Source organism: Silene latifolia, chromosome 11 (genome assembly GCF_048544455.1).
Source record: "Silene latifolia isolate original U9 population chromosome 11, ASM4854445v1, whole genome shotgun sequence".
Lineage (NCBI taxonomy): Eukaryota > Viridiplantae > Streptophyta > Magnoliopsida > Caryophyllales > Caryophyllaceae > Silene > Silene latifolia.
In genome coordinates this window covers 25,579,022-25,597,155 of record NC_133536.1, presented here as the reverse complement: position 1 = coordinate 25,597,155, position 18,134 = coordinate 25,579,022, and the positions used below count along the sequence as shown (strand labels likewise).

General features: G+C 41.1%; 2 protein-coding genes across 2 annotated transcripts; one reads left to right on the top strand and one right to left on the bottom strand.

The window, feature by feature from the left end:
* The first annotated feature begins 7,309 nt into the window (after positions 1-7,309).
* LOC141613130 (uncharacterized) lies at positions 7,310-8,764 on the top strand. Its single transcript, XM_074431866.1, has one exon. The coding sequence runs from the start codon at positions 7,310-7,312 to the stop codon at positions 8,762-8,764; it is 1,455 nt and encodes a 484-aa protein (XP_074287967.1).
* Positions 8,765-10,548: 1,784 nt separating this feature from the next.
* LOC141613129 (70 kDa peptidyl-prolyl isomerase-like) lies at positions 10,549-11,181 on the bottom strand. Its single transcript, XM_074431865.1, has one exon. It carries the CDS (start codon positions 11,179-11,181, stop codon positions 10,549-10,551), a length of 633 nt encoding a protein of 210 aa, XP_074287966.1.
* Between the last annotated feature and the right edge of the window lie 6,953 nt (positions 11,182-18,134).

Sequence of the window (18,134 nt, the reverse complement as noted above, 5' to 3'; positions counted from 1 at the left end):
ATTAACAAATTAATCAATCAAATATTCAATCAATCAAATGCTTAAGAATCGAATTTGAGGAAAAAAAAATATTTACCCATTATCCAGGGCGGCACTATGGCAGGTGGAAGGTCGGAAGTGGGGAGTAAGCCGACGGTAGGGTGGAAGGCCGGAGGCGAGGAGGTGGCCAGCGGTGAGGTGGTTGTATTTTGGGATCTTGGTTTTGTTTTATTTTGTGTAGATTGTTTAGGTTTCTGTGGTTCTATCACGCCTTTCCTTCTTTTTTCCAGATTTTTAGTTTTTTTTCTCACGTGAGGGCACGTGTCCTCACTTTCCCCCCCGCAAATCCGCCACTGATTATCAAACTCATTATTATTGTAGCTACGTAATATTACAAAGATGGTAGTATCGCTACTTTTTTTAATCGGACTGCAGCTTTAGGACAAGCTTCAAGGTCATGTTAACTTAGGAATCGATCAGCGGATACATGGCTCTTTGCCCTTGTGCTTGTTTTCGGTATGCACCTCCATTTTCCTTTCTATGCCATTATGGCGCAAGTATATCTCGTTCTTATCTTCCTGGATTTCTTGAAAGTGGTCACCTAGTTGCAAGCAAATATGTAGAGATCGACGAAGGAGTGGAAACCAATCTCATGGCTACTACTTATTTTTAGCTTTAATTTAACTTTGTTGTTGTTATTGTTACTTAGACGACAACAACAACAACAACAACAACAACATCAGAGCCTTAATCCCAAAATGATTTGGGGTCGGCTGACATGAATCATCTTTCCGAACCGTCCATGGGTGCACGCACGCCTCAAAATGCGAATAAAAAAGGGAAGATGAAAAACAAAAAGGAAGAACGAAAATGTAATTGAAAGTCAAGGTGAACTTAGGGGTTTTAAAATCGAATTCCGTCTTTCTTTTATAAAAACTTAAAATTTAAATCGAGAGAAAAGATTAAAACGATTTTTAAAAACCGAAATAGAGTGAAGGATCCGGAATGAACCAGATGAAATCTATAAGAAAGTGGTTGGTGAAAAAGTGTAATAAAGGAGAGAAAAATAAATAAATTAATTTCTTTAAATATAAAAACACTAAATATGTCAAAAAAACATCAAATACTAAAAATCCACATGTATCCTTTCCCTCCATTTTGCCCTCTCCGTCACCATACTCTCCTCAAGCCCCAGAACTCTCATATCGTGCTCTATCACTCTCAACCATGTCTGTCTCGGTCTTCCTCTGCCTCTAGGGACCTTTTCTGTTCTCCAAGTCTCCAGCCTCCTAACTGGTGCGTCCATAGGTCTCCTTCTCACGTGACCAAACCATCTTAGTCGGTTTTCCATCATCTTGTCCTCTATTGGCGCCACTTTTACCTTTTCCCTAATCACCTCATTCCTTAACCGATCTTTCCTTGTATGTCCGCACATCCACCTCAACATGCGCATCTCCGCCACACTCATCTTTTGAATGTGACAATGCTTCACGACCCAACACTCGGAGCCGTAAAGTAGGGCAGGCCTAATTGCCGTGCGATAAAATTTTCCCTTTAATCTTTGGGGCATATCTTTATCGCATAGAAACCCTGAAGCACTCTTCCATTTCAACCATCCCGCTTTAATTCTGTGAGCCACATCTCCGTCTAACTCCCCATCTTTTTGAATAATAGATCCTAGATATCTGAAGAAATCCGAACCCTCAACAACATTCCCATCGAAAATAATACTCCCTGCCTCTGTCGATCTCAACCCCGCCACCTTAGTGAACCGACACCTCAAATACTCGGTCTTATTCTGCTCGGCTGAACCCACAAGTCTCTAAAGTCGCCTCCACAATTCCAACTTTCTCTCCACCCCGTCTTTTGTCTCATCAATCAACACAATATCATCAGCAAACATCATACACCAAGGGATGTCGTCCTGAATATCCCTTGTCAACTCATCCATAACTATAGCAAAGAGAAAAGGACTAAGTGCGGAACCTTGATGCACCCCGATGGTAATAGGAAATTCTTCCGTTCTCCCAACATTAGTGCGAACACTTGCACTAGCCCCCTCATACATGTCCTTTATGAGGTCAATATATTTTCGCGACACACCCTTTCTCGCCAAAGCCCACCAAAGTACTTCTCTTGGTACCCTATCATATGCCTTTTCCAAGTCAATAAAAACCATATGTAAGTCCTTCTTCTTGTCCCGATGGTATTCCATCAACTGTCTCATGATAAAAATCGCATCCATAGTCGATCTCCGGGGCATAAATCCAAATTGGTTATCCGAGATGTCTACACATCTCCTAAGCCTTTGCTCGATTACCCGCTCCCATAACTTCATCGTATGACTCATAAGTTTAATTCCCGATAATTGGAACACTCTTGAACATCACCTTTGTTCTTGTACAAAGGGACAAGAGTGCTTCTCCTCAAGCCGATGGCATCTTGTTGCTCCTCCAAATCTTGTTGAAGAGCATGGTTACCCATTCGATCCCTTTCTCCCCAAAGCACCTCCAAACTTCTATGGGTATACCATCCGGTCCCTCCGCTTTCTTTGACCCCATCTTCCTTAACGCCTTTCTAACTTCACTCTTTTGTATTCTACGCACAAATTCCCGATTAATCATGCTTGGTGTTAACTCTACATCCCCAAAACCTTGTTCCTGATGTCCATTGAATAAATTATCAAAGTAAAAACTCCATCTAGCCTTTATTTCGGTATCCCGAACCGAACCTTGTCGTCCATATCTTTCACACACCAAACTCTCCCAATATCTCTCGTCTTTCGGTCTCTTATCCGAGCCAGTTTATAGATATCCTTCTCTCCTTCTCTCGTGTCCAACCTGGCATACACTTCTTGGTTAACTTTTGCCCTCGCATCTCGTACGGCCTTTTTAGCGGCTCGTCTAGCCTCCTTGTACTTTTCAAAGTTCTCATCACTCATGCATTTCCCTTAACCTTATAGCATTCACGTTTAGTCTTTATCGCTTGTCTCACCACATCGTTCCACCAAGATGTGTCCTTACTTGATGGTCTATTCCCTTTAGATTCCCCTAACACCTCTCTCGCCAAATCCTTTACAACATGCTCCAATTTATCCCACGTTGCATCAATATCTTTCTCCTCGCAATCCGACCAAATATCGCTACTTCCAACCTTATCCAAAAACGCTTGTTGGTTTCCCCCTTGTAGCTTCCACCACTTGATCCGTGCCTCACCGATTATCTTTCTCTTCCTCAAGTCTCTCTTACCCCGAAAATCAAGAACCACTAGTCTATGTTGTGTTGCGGCACTTTCCCCGGGTATGACCTTGCAATCGGTGTACTCTTTCCTCCACACATTCCTTACCAAAAGGAAGTCAATTTGACTAGCATTACCTCCACTTCTATAAGTCACCAAATGAGAATGTCTTTTCTCGAACCAAGTGTTCATTATACCCAAGTCATATGCCAAAGCAAAATCCAATATGTCACTTCCTGCTTCATTTCTCTCCCCGAACCCAAAACCTCCATGAATGTTCTCAAAGCCAACTCGACTAGTACCCACATGCCCATTGAGGTCACCACCAATGATCAATTTCTCTCCAATAGGGACTCGTTCTACAACCTCTTCTAAATCTTCCCAGAAGGCTCGTCGAACAGAAGCATCCAAACCTACTTGAGGTGCGTAAGCACTTATAACCGTCACCACCTCATCCCCGACTACAAGCTTAATGCTCATAATCCTATCACTCTTTCTCGATACTTCTACCACATCATCAATGTAATCTTTATCAATGACAATACCCACTCCATTACGACTTTTGTCTTTACCCGTGTACCAAAGCTTATAACCCCAAGGCGCTATCACCCTTGCTTTATCTCCGACCCACTTTGTCTCTTGTAGACACATTATATGCACTCTCCTCCTTTTCATAACCTCCCCTACCTCAGCTAATCTCCCTGTCAAAGAGCCAACATTCCAAGTACCAAAACGTAACCTACTACCCTTCCTAAAGTCATGTCCTGATTTCTTTACCCGCTCTTGACCATGCTTCCTAGATCCAAACCTATTTGACACCACACCCATACTTCGAGGTGGCGCGCCGCTTTTGGGCGACGACCTAACAACCCTTGCATATTTTTCACTACACCTGGGTCTAGAAGATGTAGCGCACCCTTGCCTATTTGACACCACCCCCAGATGTAAAGATGGCGCGTCGCTTCCGGACGACGACCTAGCAACCCTCACATACTTTTCACTACACCCGGTCTAAGAAGTGCGGCGCGTCGCTTCGAGGAGACGCCCCAACGATGTTCAAATTCCGATTCATGTCCATAAAATGTGACTAAGTTTTTATGCTGGCTGCCACAGACCTACCGCAACCCTCCTCCTTTATCCGGGCTTGGGACCGGCAGCGAATGCCCGAAAACACTCACAGGCGGAGTTTGTTATTGTTACTTAGATTGCATAAAATTTACTACTACTTTAATTTAACATTGCATGTCAAAAAAAGAGGTGGCCACGGCACGGGTTAGCTCGGCCCACTCGTGCTATTAGGTCAATTTTCCAGTGGTAGCCTAAATCTCGCGCTGGCCAGTACAAAAAAAAAAAGTTATCGGATCGAGTTAGGGTCCAGTCTAAATCAACACAGCCAGACAAGATATGTGGACGGGACCGTTTAGGGCGCGACAAAGAAAGTCCGACTCGGCCCATGGTCAAGTCTATTCACAAGTGTCTTATGTAATTAATTACTTATATCACCAAAGAAAAAAAAAACCATCATCTTACCTCTTATATTCTTTAAACATGTCATTTTATTACTCCGAATATTCTAATTTCGTGTGTCTTATCGTTTTCGTCCATGCCAAGAATCCATGATTATTTTAAATTTTAATAGATGAGGTTTGAGGATGTATGTTCTTGCATTAATAGCCTAAAGAAAGAACGAAGAATAAGCTAATGAGGCGTGTTTTGGTTGTTTGTTTGCTTGAGGTCACTCGTGACATCTACGTTTCATATTGAATTGGTGTATTTTGAACATTCAAACATACGTATCTTTTGTATTATTTCGTACTTGTCTCTTACTTGAAAGTTGCATTTGCAATAACACAAATTCTCATTGAAGACGGACACTCTCCGTCACAAGCTGAAGACAGATAGTGTCCCTCTCATAAAATGCCAATGAATAGTGCAAGTGGGAGAAAAATGGATATCCCCACTTGCCCTCTCACTTACATTTTGTGAGAGGACTACTATCCGTCTTTAACTTATGACGGATAATGGCCGTCTTTAACAAGTCGGACTGAATAACACAAATATATATGCTTTATAATTCTAACACAAATTCTCATTGAAGACATGACATATCCGTCACAAGCTGAAGACGGATACCATTTTACCTCACAATGTACCCACTTTTTCTCTCTCTGCAACACTATTCATGTGGTCCCCTTTCTCCACTAACCCATTTTGTTACCATTTTATCTCACAAAATATCCGTCACAAATGGTAACCCGTCACAAGGGAGACCAATTGTAATTCTAATTCAACTTCCGCCCACCATTTTAATACATTGTATCGTACACAAAAAACAGAAACACAGCACAATATCAACTAGTGATGGAGTTTATGAGAAAGGAAATTTTTGTTTTTTTAATGTTTTTTTTTTTTGTAACACAAAATCTCATTGAAGACGGCGATATCCGTCACAAGCTTGTGACGGATACTGTTTCCTCTCACAAAATACTCATGAGAGGTGAGTGGGGAAACACATGGGGGTGTTCCACCTTGTCCCCTCTCCTTTTTTGTGAGATGTCTTCAGCTTGTGACGCGATTAACCCGTCACAAGCAAGACGTTTTGTTTTTGTAAATAACCCCTTTTATATACCAAATTTTACAAATAATCCCCTTATATGTCATTTTTTACTAATAACTACCTTAGTTCCAACCTAATTAAAAAATTTACCACCTTATATTGATTAGACTGACGATTTTTATAAAAACCGACCTATTTAAGACTTTACGACTTAAACTTATTTAAGATACCTAAATTAACCTTACTTATTACCCACCCCTACCCTTATTCTCCATCAATCACACTTCCTCGTCAAACTACAGCACATTTGTGAGGTTTTTTTTTTATCAACACTTCCTTTCCAAACTAAAGCACATTTGTTAGCTGGCTCTTCATCCTTTTCAGTTTCTGAATTGGCAGACCCGTTAACACGCCCAAACATCAATTTCCGATACATTTTGATAAATTTGCTTCCACCTTCGTTCACCCACAAAAAGAATAAGGCAGCCCGTCAAGTGGTTTTGTTGTTGCATTACAGGAGGCGGCGGAGACGTATTTGGTTGGGTTGTTTGAGAATACTAATTTCTGCGCTGTTAATTCTAAGAGGGTTACTATTATACATAAGGATATTCAGTTGGCTAGGAGGATTAGGGGTGAAAGGGCTTAAGCTTAAGTTTGTGATTTTGTTGTGTTGATTTAGGGTTTATGGAATCTAACTAATTAGGTTTTATGTAATTGCATTGAGTGATTGGTTCGCATGTAATGATATGAATCTTAAGATTAATGTGTTTATTGTTGAATTTGGTTAGTTCCTTCCACAAGATATCGTCACTAACATCAATATCGTCACTAACATCAATATCAATATCGTCACTAGCATCAATAAGAAAACTTTTAAGCTTGTTATCCAAGAACTTGTTCAAAAATACCGTCCATCCCGAACTTGGTGGTTAAACTCTACTACGGTGACGATACTGTAGGGGAGGTCCTGCGGGAAAATAGCTCGACATACATACGTATAATACTATAAGACGGTTATACGATATATAATGGTGTAAATCATAAATGTTTCGAGTTCTTGTATAGAGTAATCACATAGACGTAGGAGAGTTTTATACGGCGTAGATCTTTCGATTAGAATAAATGAGCGATAAGATTACGACATATCTTTGTTCTAATTTGAGTAAATCCTACATCAAATTCAGTCCAAACGCGCCTGTCGATTTCAAGGACCATTTGATCTCCATCCTCAAGAGGCAGACAGTTACCTCCTTCCATACTTACCTAGGCGTTCCAATTGATATTCCCGTAAAACGGATCAAGTTTTCCATCCGTACTTGGACAGGTTGTCCACCCGCATTGCTTCATGGTCATCTCTACATCTTAGCCAACCCTGCAAGCTGATTGTTATCTCGGCCATCCTGTTTGCATCTTTAAACCATTTGATGGCGGCTATCCCTTTTCCGATTTCTGTCTGTCGCAAAATCGATTCTCTGATTGCTTCTTTCTGGTGGAGAGCTGACTGGCAACGCCTTGCAATTCACTGGCTCAAAAGAGATGTCATCCAAGCTCCAAAGGAGTGTGGTGGACTTGGCATTAAGAACACACTCCTTTGGAATCAAGCTGCCCTTCTCAAGATATTCTGGCGCATTCGTTCTACTTCTTCTGGACTTCTTGCTAAGTTTTTGCATCCGAAATACGCCACTGATTTTCCTATTCCGTCACGAAGATCACGCAACTCTCGCCCTTCCTTTCTTTCTTTGGAGTGGAGTCTGTCATGCTGTTGCTGCCTCTACAAATGCTTTGGTGTGGAAACTTGGGAAAGGAAATTGCGTTAACTTAATCACGGATCCATGGGTTAATGGTAAGATTCCTACCTTACGATTTTCGCAGTCTACTGTCCCACAACTTACAGCTCCGGAATTAGTCTTACCATCTGGCGACTGGAATCCTGCTGTTATTTTTCGTCACTTTGACCCTCAGTCGGCTAAAGAGATTATTGCTATGGAGCCCCCTCATTTGGACATTGATGACTTCCTTTATTGGAAGTTTACTGAAGATGGATCTTACTCAGTCAAATCCGGCTACCGTTTCCTTTGGTTCACTTCTTTCGGCTCTTCTATTTTGACTACCAGTAACTCGTTCCCTTGGTCACGCATCTGGAAGTTGAAAGGCTCTACTAAATTTCCTATCTTACTTTGGCGGCTAGGACACAACATTCTGCCAACTGCTGCAAATTTAAATTCCCGTGGTATGGCTATATCTTCTACCTGTAGCCTATGTCACGCTGCCCCTGAAACAGCCGACCACCTTTTCAGGTCATGTATTATTGCTCAACATGTTTGGAAGTCCTCCGCACTTGGTATTGACACGCAGGTAAACTCTTCAATACCGTTTTCCATATGGCTTTCGAATATGATCTCATTTTTCTCATGTCAGTCATCGCCGTCGCACAATTGCCTCCTTTACTTTTCTTGTGTCCTGCTATCAATTTGGTTGGTTCGTAATGCGGTTGTCTTCCAAGGAGAAGCTCTTGAACCCGTACGCATTTGTAAGCTGGCAGATTACCTTGTCACATCTCATCAACAATTTCCAGCATTATGGTCGTCTCTTTCTCCTTCACCCACTATGGTACGCGCCTATGCAACCGATTTAAATCCGCCTTTTTGCGACGCAATTTCCGCAACTTCAATCTACGTTCTCGTGAAAAAACTACCTATCCAACATGGCTACAGCTGCTTGCTCTCTTACTCGACAACTGGCTGCTCTTATCTATCGCAACTCCGGGCTTCTTCCTCTTTTGAGGCGACAACAAAAGCATTACTCACCGGTATGCGTAATGCTCACGCAAGGGAATGTGCCTCGGCCTCGTTCGTGATCTCTTGTCCAAAACTATCTTCCGTTCTGACATACTTTATGTCAGTCCCAATAAGTGTTCGCAATTCAATTGCGAAGATTAGATATTTTCTTGTATTGTATCCTCACTGGTCTGTTAGCTTAGCTACAGGCTGAATTGTTTGTATGCTTTCTCTTTCTTTTATATATGGCAGTTCATTGTTGTCAAAAAAAAAAAAAACTTTGTTAAAGAAAACCAATTAGTTCCTGGGTTCCTTTTGCTATAAAATTCTTTAGATACCGTTCCTTACTCGTAAGTCTAATTGGTTGAGGCGGTGGTGGCGGAAGGAACTCAGCTACAGGTTCAGGGATGTTGTAGATAGTTGGCGTTAATGGAAGAAGGAGAGAGTGGTGATTGAATAGAACAATTAATTTGGAGTTTTATTCAATTGATTTGGGGGTTTTATGTGTTTTATGAATTAAAACAAGGGTAGGGTGGGTAATAGGTAAGGGTAGTTTAGGTATCTTAGATAAGATTAAGTCGTAAAGTCTTAAATAGGTCGGCTTTAATAAAAATCATCAGCCTAATCAATATAAGGTGGTAAATTTCTGAATTAGGTAAAAATTAAGGTGGTTATTAGTAAAAAAATTACATATAAGGGAATTATTTGTAAAATTAGGTACATAAAAAGTGGTTATTTACAAAAACACGTTTTTTTTACTACTCCACTTAGCTATGCCTCTTTTAAGTACTCAAGTCTTACAAGTCACAACTCATAACTAATAATTGGCCAAATTGGGTCAATTTTATTTTATGTTTAGTCCAATTTTTTCTTTATTTATTTGTGATTTTCCATTTTTTACTCTTGTGGTATCTTTTTTTTTTTTTTTTTTTTTTTTTTTTTTTTTTTTTTTTTTTTGGGCAACTATAAAGATACGTTTCTTACACAAAGCACACCCGACTCTCTAAGTCAGATGTAGAAACTATATTATTATTATTACAAAAACTTAAACTAAGGGTGGGGTACTTAAAAAACGGGGTTTCTTGAAGGAGTTGATGCAGTAACACATTGAGGATGCCATTTTTTTTCTTTTCTACGGTATTTGAGCTTTAGAAGAGTACCTGCAACAAGACACTCACGTCACGAGAACGTGGGAATTTACTAAAATAAACATAAACATTGCGTCTTGGAGATTCTTCTCTTCGACTTTGAGTTCTTGGAGATCGTCTTTTAACACTAAAAACTTTAGCAGTACTTGATTTGGTAGAAGTGAAGATGAAGGGCGGAAGATGATGATAATTGGAACACATTGAACCACTTAAAGCATCGTCACATGAAGAGCATGCAGTAGCTTTATCAACAGGCATATCACAGACATTAGTTTTGATAAAATCATCAGAAGAGGAAGGCATTGCACCACTTTTGTTTTCGTCCGACCCAGTATCAGCCCGCGAACATTTTTTCCTTGATCTTATTCTATTCCTTTTCTTCTTATAAGGAGTGACAAAGTCACTCTGAGGCTCAATGAGAGTTGGTCGAAGGATTCGAATTTTCATAGTAGACAGTTGTGATTTCTGGGAAAAACTCACTTTCTTACCTTCAAGAAGTTTTTTGTAAGTACGCATATCAATCCTTAAAGCAGAGTGACCTCCTCCCTTTTTGCTAAAATGAAGTGTTCTCTTCTCCACATCATGAGAATCCTCAAGATTCACATCCATGTTAAGACCCATATTATCAAGAGAATTAATGTTAGCACAACCATTACAATTACATGAGGCCACACATGTAGAGAGGTCAAAATAGAATTAATGCACGATTGTTGATCTAAGACAAGCTTATTGGTATCAAGCTCCGTATCACACTCCTCAGTAACGAAAGATTGGGTACTACCAGTATCTTGTCCATTAGTAGATCCACAGCACGAGTCACTTTCACTTTCACAACAACCACCAGACTTCATCAAAGTACTTCAATGAGGCCCTTCATCTTGAACATACCCATCCGCGATGTATCTTGCATGGAATGATCATTTATATTCCTCTTACCATTCGAATTAATGATAAGGCAACTCTTAACTACACTCAGTTCTCTAAGAATGTCTTTATTCTTAGGTTCAACCAATAAAGCCTCTTCAAAGCCTAATTGAGCATATAATAACCTGTTCAACTTCATAAAAGCCAAACCTCTACGAAAGAGAGCCTTGACATTATGGGGGAAAGAAGATAAGACTATAGAACAAAGGTCCTTTGTTGCCTCATATTCAAGCAGTTTTAAAGCACAAGCGACTAGATTCAAACTCAAGGAGACCATAAGATCAGACAAAGAACTAATCTCATAGCTACCTTTCATTCCAACAGTAAGACTTAGTAGTTTACAAGCTTCGTCATAGCAATTTGCAGCACCTTCATAACATTTTTCTTTGAAAAGATAATTACCCATATCCTTTAAAGCATTAATTTTAAGAATAGGAGATCCCTCTGATTGCATAAAACAATTTATCATATCCCATATGTTATCCTCAAGTAAACCATCATTAATATCAGCACATCCAAAACATGCGAGAAACTTTTCAGAAATCGGATTAGAATCCATCAGAACCAAAAACAGTCATTACCAAAAACCCGAGCAGAAGACAGAAGAAAACAAAGCAACCAACAAAAGTCGCCAAAACCAACAGCTTTTATGTACTGAAGCAACAAACCCCAAAAAACAAAGTCTTGTGGTATCAAAATGTAATACCTTATATATATATATATATATATATATATATATATATATATATATATATATATATATATATATATATATATATATATATATATATATATATATATGGTTGGTCAGTCAAAGTGCGAACTAAAGTACGGTGCGAACTGTACGAACTACTCTTATCAAACCTAGATACACATGTCATTAAAGCTAGATACACATCCTATCAAACCTAGATACACATGTATCCGACTTCAAATACACATGTATCTAGAGCTTGTATATGTGTATCTAAGGTACTATTCTGTGTATCCGACTTCAAACCACCACAGTTGCGCCACCTCACGCCAGAACCACCTACCACCCACCTTTACACCACCAGCACCAACCACCACCGCCACCCCACTGCCGCCACCACTGCCCAAAACACCACGAATCCACCATTTTTATACCCACCACACTAACCCAACAATTTACAGCTACCCATCCCCCAATTTTGACCGCCATCACCATTGGCCCTGTTGGGTTTGTGCCTTGATTCTGTTAACCGCCGCTTCGAATAACTATGCGGGGGTCTGTCTTGGGCCTTTATTAGGTCATTCTGTATTAGGTTTAGAGAGTATTATATAAACGGTATCCGTATCTGTTATCCACCACTTAAACGGTATCCGTATCTGTTATTGGGCTAGGTCTGTCTTGGGCCTTTATTAGGTCATTCTGTATTAGGTTTAGAGAGTATTATATAAACTCTCTAATCCTCTACCTAGCAGTTATGCTTATCATACCGTCTGAATCTGTAATCTGAAAACTCCTCACATATCAATAAAACTCTCTCCCTTCTGCCCTGTGGACGTAGCTAACACACCGTTAGTCAACCACGTAAATCTGTGCGTTTGTCTTTTATTGTTCTTTATTTGTTCTTTCTTGCCTCTGTTATAACAAACTGGTATCAGAGCCTTCGGGTTCCTGACCAGCAAGAAAGATGTCGGCGATGAACATAAAGATCGATCGCTTTACCGGGAGGAATAGTTTTAGTCTGTGGCAAATCAAGATGCGGGCTCTGTTAAAGCAGCAAGGGTTGTGGGCGCCGCTCTCGGATCGGAAGACGGAAAGCGCAAGCTGCTGCTCTGCTATCGCTGCGCTGCTACGCGAGATGGCCGGTCGGAGGAGAAGGCACATTCAACGATTATGTTGTGTCTTCTGATGATATCATCACCTGAAGTCGCGGAGGAAACTACCGCAGCCGGTCCGTGGAAAAAGCTTGAGAGTCTTTATATGACCAAGTCTTTGACCAATAAGTTGCTTCAAGCAACGCCATTTTAGTCCGAGAATGCGGGAAGGTATGCCTCTTCGAGATCATTTAGATCGATTAAACACAATTTTACTAGAATTACGTAATATTGATGTTAAGGTAGAAGATGAGGATGCCGCATTAATTTTGTTAGTTTCTTTACCGTTATCGTATGAGAATTTCGTACAGTCTTTTATTGTGGGTAAAGATACTGTTACTCTAGAAGATGTTAGGTCGTCTCTTCATACTAGAGAACTGCGCCATAAGGCGGGTGGTGCAGTACAGACAATCAGCTGCAGGGTTAGCGGCCAGTGGGGGTTATGGACGGGGAAATTCGGGGAAGAAAAAGTATAAGAAGCCTTCTTATTCGGGTTCTTCTAATTCGCCGGTACTTCGGTACTTACAGTAATTGCAGTAACTGGTTCTTATGTTTCTAGAGGTCCTAAACCTAGTGATGTCTGTAACTCTTTGTAAAGGGAAGGGGCATTGGAAATTCGATTGTCCCAAGAAAGATAAACAGAACAAGTCCAGTGTGCTCTCTCTTTGGTGTAGCAAATGCGATTCCGAGGAAGATGATTATGCTGCAGTTACGGATAGGGTCACGCATCACACCGATGTGTGGATTCTAGATTTCGGAGCATCTTACCATATATGTCCGCGCAGAGAGTGGTTTACAACTTATGAACAGGTAGATGGAGGCACTATTTCTATGGCCAACAAAGTCTTTGTTTTGCGGGATAGTTGGAATCGGCTCGGTCGGGGTAAGGACACATGATGGTAAATTTTGTACATTGAACGAGGTTAGACATGTTCCACTAATGACAAAGAATCTGATCTCCTTAAGCACGTTAGACAATAAGGGTTTGACTTTCAAGGTGTAGGTGGAGTTCGAACGTCCGCAAAGGTTCGAATGTAGTTACGAGGGGTATCAAGCATGGTACTCTATATTATCTTCGGGGATCTACTCTGTCGGGTTCTGTTGTTGTTGCATCCTCGGATGTTGATAAAGAAGATTTGACTAAGTTGTGGCATATGAGGCTTGGTCATATGAGTGAAAGGGGATGCGGACTCTGTCAAAAGAAGATCTTCGTGTGGTCACAAGGTCAAGAATCTGGATTTTCGTGAGCATTGTGTTTTTGGGAAGCTACTTTGCAGCAAGTTTCCTAAAGCGTGCATAGGACCAAGGGCACACTTGATTACATCCATTCGATTGTTGGGGTCCTTCTAAGGTGGAGTCTTTGGGAGGTCACAGGTATTTTGTGTCAATCATTGATGATTATTCCAGGAAGACTTGGATTTATTTGATGAAGCACAAAAACGAAGCCTTTACTCACTTCAAGCAGTGGAAGGCATTAATGGAGAATCAAACTGGGAAGAAGGTCAAGAGGTCGCGAATCGATAACGGCCTAGAGTTTTGTTGTTCGAGTTCGACGAGTTCAGCTGTAAGAATGAAGGGATTGCTAGACATCGTACGGTCAGAGATACACCTCAAAGCAAAATGGTGTAGTAGAACGAATGAACCAGACACTTCTGGAGAGGGCAAGGTGCATGCTCTCTAATCTTTGGACTAACAAGAAGATTCTCGGCGGAAGCGTTAGTACAAAGATGCTACCCGATAAATCGGGGACCTCACACGAGTCCGAATCTCAAAACTCCATTTGAGATGTGGTCCAGTAAGTCTGTGACTATTCTATTTTAAGGGCTTTTGGTAGTCGCTTATTATCATGTTAGTGAAGGTAAGCTTGAGCCACGAGCTAAAAGGGAGTATTCGTGGGCTATGGGGATGGTGTCAAGGGATACCGTATCGGTCTCCATCCGAGGGTAGGGTTATTTTGAGTAGAAATGTTGTCTTTGATGAAAATTCTATGGTTAATCCTACTTTGAAGTCTTATATGTTGTCGGATAGTAGTAGTAGTGTTGATAAACAGGTGGAGCAACAAGACACTCTTGATGAGAGTGTACCACGGGGAAGAAGATCAACCACTACGGTCGAATCCGAATCTGTTCCATCGATTCTTCATTACCAGCCCGAATCGCGAGTTTGGCCCGTGAACGGTCAATCAGGCCTAATTTTGGGAAGCCTCCGAATAGACTTGGTTTTGAAGATATGGTGGGTTATGCACTTGAGTTCTTTGAGGAGGTGGATCGACTTACATGAACCATCCACTTTCAAAGAAGCAAAGCAACATGTTCGACCGCCCGGTGGCTTCTTTGCCATGGGAGATGAGATGGAGTCTCTTCAAAAGAATCGGACACTGGGAATTATCCAAGAAGCCTCAAGGAGAAAGATTGTTACTTGTAAATGGGTCTTCAAGAAGAAAGAGGGAGAGACTGCTGCTGAGGGTATAAGGTATAAAGCTCGATTGGTAGCTCGTGGGTTCGATCGAGAAAGAGGGGGTAGACTACAATGAAATATTTTCGCCGGTGGTCGACATACTTCCATCGAGTGTTGCTAGCAATAGTTGCACATCAGGATTTAGAACTCGAACAGCTAGATGTGAAGATGACTTTCCTACATGGAGAGTTGGAAGAAGAGATATACATGACTCAGCCAGACGGTTTCAGATTCGGGTAAAGAAGACTATGTTTGCAAGTGAAGAAGTCCTTATATGGGCTAAAACAGTCTCGAGAGCGAGTGGTATAAAAGGTTTGTGACTACATGTTGGAGATCGGCTACACTAGGAGTCCGTATGATTGTTGTGTTTATTACAACAAGCTGAAGAATGAGTCTCTCATTTATCTGATCCTATATGTAGACGATATGTTGATAGCTGCAGAGAGCAAGTCGATGTTCGAGAAATTGAAGGGTCTTCTCGGTCTTGAATTTGAGATGAAAGATTTGGGTGCAAAGAAGAAAAATTCTGGGAATGGAGATCTGAGGATAGGAGCAAGAAGAAGCTTTTCTTATCTCGAAAGGCTATATTCGGAAGGTGCTAGCAAGGTTTGGCATGTCTCTTGCTAAATCCATAGATACTCCTAGTGCATCGAATGCACATCTGTCTATTGCTTTCTCACCCAAGTCGGTGAAGAAAAGGAGTACATGTCCCGAGTTCCGTACTCTAGTGCAGTGGGTAGTTTGATGTATGCTATGGTCTCGCACTAGACCCGATTTAGCACGATCGTCAGTGTGGTGAGCGGTTTATGGGTGATCCAGGTAAAGAGCATTGGCAATTTGTGAAGAGAATTTTTCGGTACCTTAAGGGTACATCGATGTTGGTCTCATTTATGGAGGTGATAGAGAGTGCCTTGTGTCGTGGTACTCAGTTCGATTATGCGGGAGATGTCGGCAAGACGATCAATGATTTGGTTATGTTTTCACTCTTGGTGGTTCGGTCGTCGGTTGGAAGGCTACTTTACGACCTACGATTACTTTGTCTACTCGAAGCGAGTATATGGCGTTGACCGGCTGACTAAAGAGGGAATCGGTTAAAAGGGTGGTCGAGTGATTTGGGTCTACATCGGGAGCAAGCTATTGTATTCTCGTGATGTGAGTCTTAGTGCAATATGCTTGGCTAAAGATCAAGTCCATCATGAGAGGACTAAGCATATAGATGTGAGATATCACTTTCTGAGAAATGAGAAGAGGATTAAGGTGAACAAAGTGGGTACTGCCGATAACCCTTGGTGACATGTTCACTAAGCGATTCCGCATAGCAAGTTCCAACATTGTTTGGACTTGCTAAATATCTAGATCTGTAATTGCCCTCTTGGGGGCAATATCGAGGGGGAAGGAGAAGAGCTTTTACGGTACATCCGGCATTTATGGGAATGCATCCGGTAGATCTGTCTGTTTGTGAGAGAATTCAAGTCAAGGTGGAGATTTGTTGGGTTTGTGCCTTGATTCTGTTAACCGCCGCTTCGAATAACTATGCGGGGTCTCGCATTTGCCCGGTCGTGATGCGGGTCCAGGGCGAAGCGCCCTGGTTTAGGGGTTCGGGGACGCAACGTGGTCCCCGATGGGGGTTCGGGGGCAACGCCCCCTAAAACACATACCACAAATTGACATTTCCCAGTATAGATAGATATCAAAACTCAAATTGAAATGGAATTACATAATAACATTGTCTTGCATGCATAAGCTTGAAAGCTGTAAAATCACAAAAAGTATAGTGTGATGAAACGATATAAACGTCAGAAAATGACGATAAAACATAAAAGCATGAACCTAAATCATCATGATTATTATTCAGCAAGAGTTGACGAGTGGAAACAATCAAGTTCAACTAGAAGCAGCTGCGCGCACTTAATTAAGCAAGACTTGAAATTTTCAGGTAAGGTGAGCTCCCTTGGCCTATTACTACTGCTTCTCACTAGTTGTTCTGTAGCCTATGGGAAGAATAGTTTAGCAATCAATATACACGTGCGTTGAAGATGGACTAAGAATTTATGTTCGACAAGAATTCATTACTTACTTTCTTAAGAGTTATAATAATAATGACTAAGAAGATTGTCCCACTATATTTTGTCCTAACCTTTTTTGCACTCTTCTTGTCCTCTTCTTATTACTGCCATCATTCTTTATTTAGACTTGAATTTTACACTAGTCCTAATCACTACAAATCTTAATTAGTCATCATCACACGAATAAAATTAATAAGGTATAAAATAATCGACGAGACCTCATTTACAAGATAGAGTTGAAATTTTAGTTTAAATGATTTTCTCACATAAATGGCTAATAATAAAGTTGTTTCAGGGTTTAGGCTCTGTTCTTTTGGACTTAAAGTCACTTAATTTAAGTTCACTTCAGATCCTATAAGTTGATTCGATTCGATTCGAGATACTATAAGTTGATTGATTCGAGATCCTATAAGTTGATTGATTCAGATCTTATAAGTTCAGTTCAGATCCTATAAGTTCTGTTGGGTTTGTGCCTTGATTCTGTTAACCGCCGCTTCGAATAGCTATGCGGGGGTAACTTAAACGGTATCCGTATCTGTTATTGGGCTAGGTCTGTCTTGGGCCTTTATTAGGTCATTCTGTATTAGGTCTTAGAGAGTATTATATAAACTCTCTAAGCCTCTACCTATGATTATGCTTATCATACCGTCTGAATCAGAATCAAAACTCCCCACATATCAATAAAACTCTCTCCCTTCTGCCCTGTGGACGTAGCTAACACACCGTTAGTGAACCACGTAAATCTGTGCGTTTGTCTCTTTATTGTTTTTATCAGTTCTTTCTTGCTTCTGTTATAACAGGCCCAACCGTCGACACCGTCGTTGCCGATACCACAGCCAAAAACTGATGACTAACATGACCACCACCATACACTAATGACACACCAATTAATAACATTACCACCACCGCATCGTCATCGTCGACGATCGAGCATCCGTCGACAACGGCGCCTGGAATCGCGTTCACCAGCCAGCCCAACAACAACCAGACAACAACACCAGCCCCTAGACGGCGTCGTTCTCACGACTAACCCGAAACCACAACCTCGATGCCCTCATTTTTCCACCACAACCTACAACTCCGTCAAACATCCACCACACTACCTTCCACTCTAGTTGACGCGCCACATAACTACAATAGATCT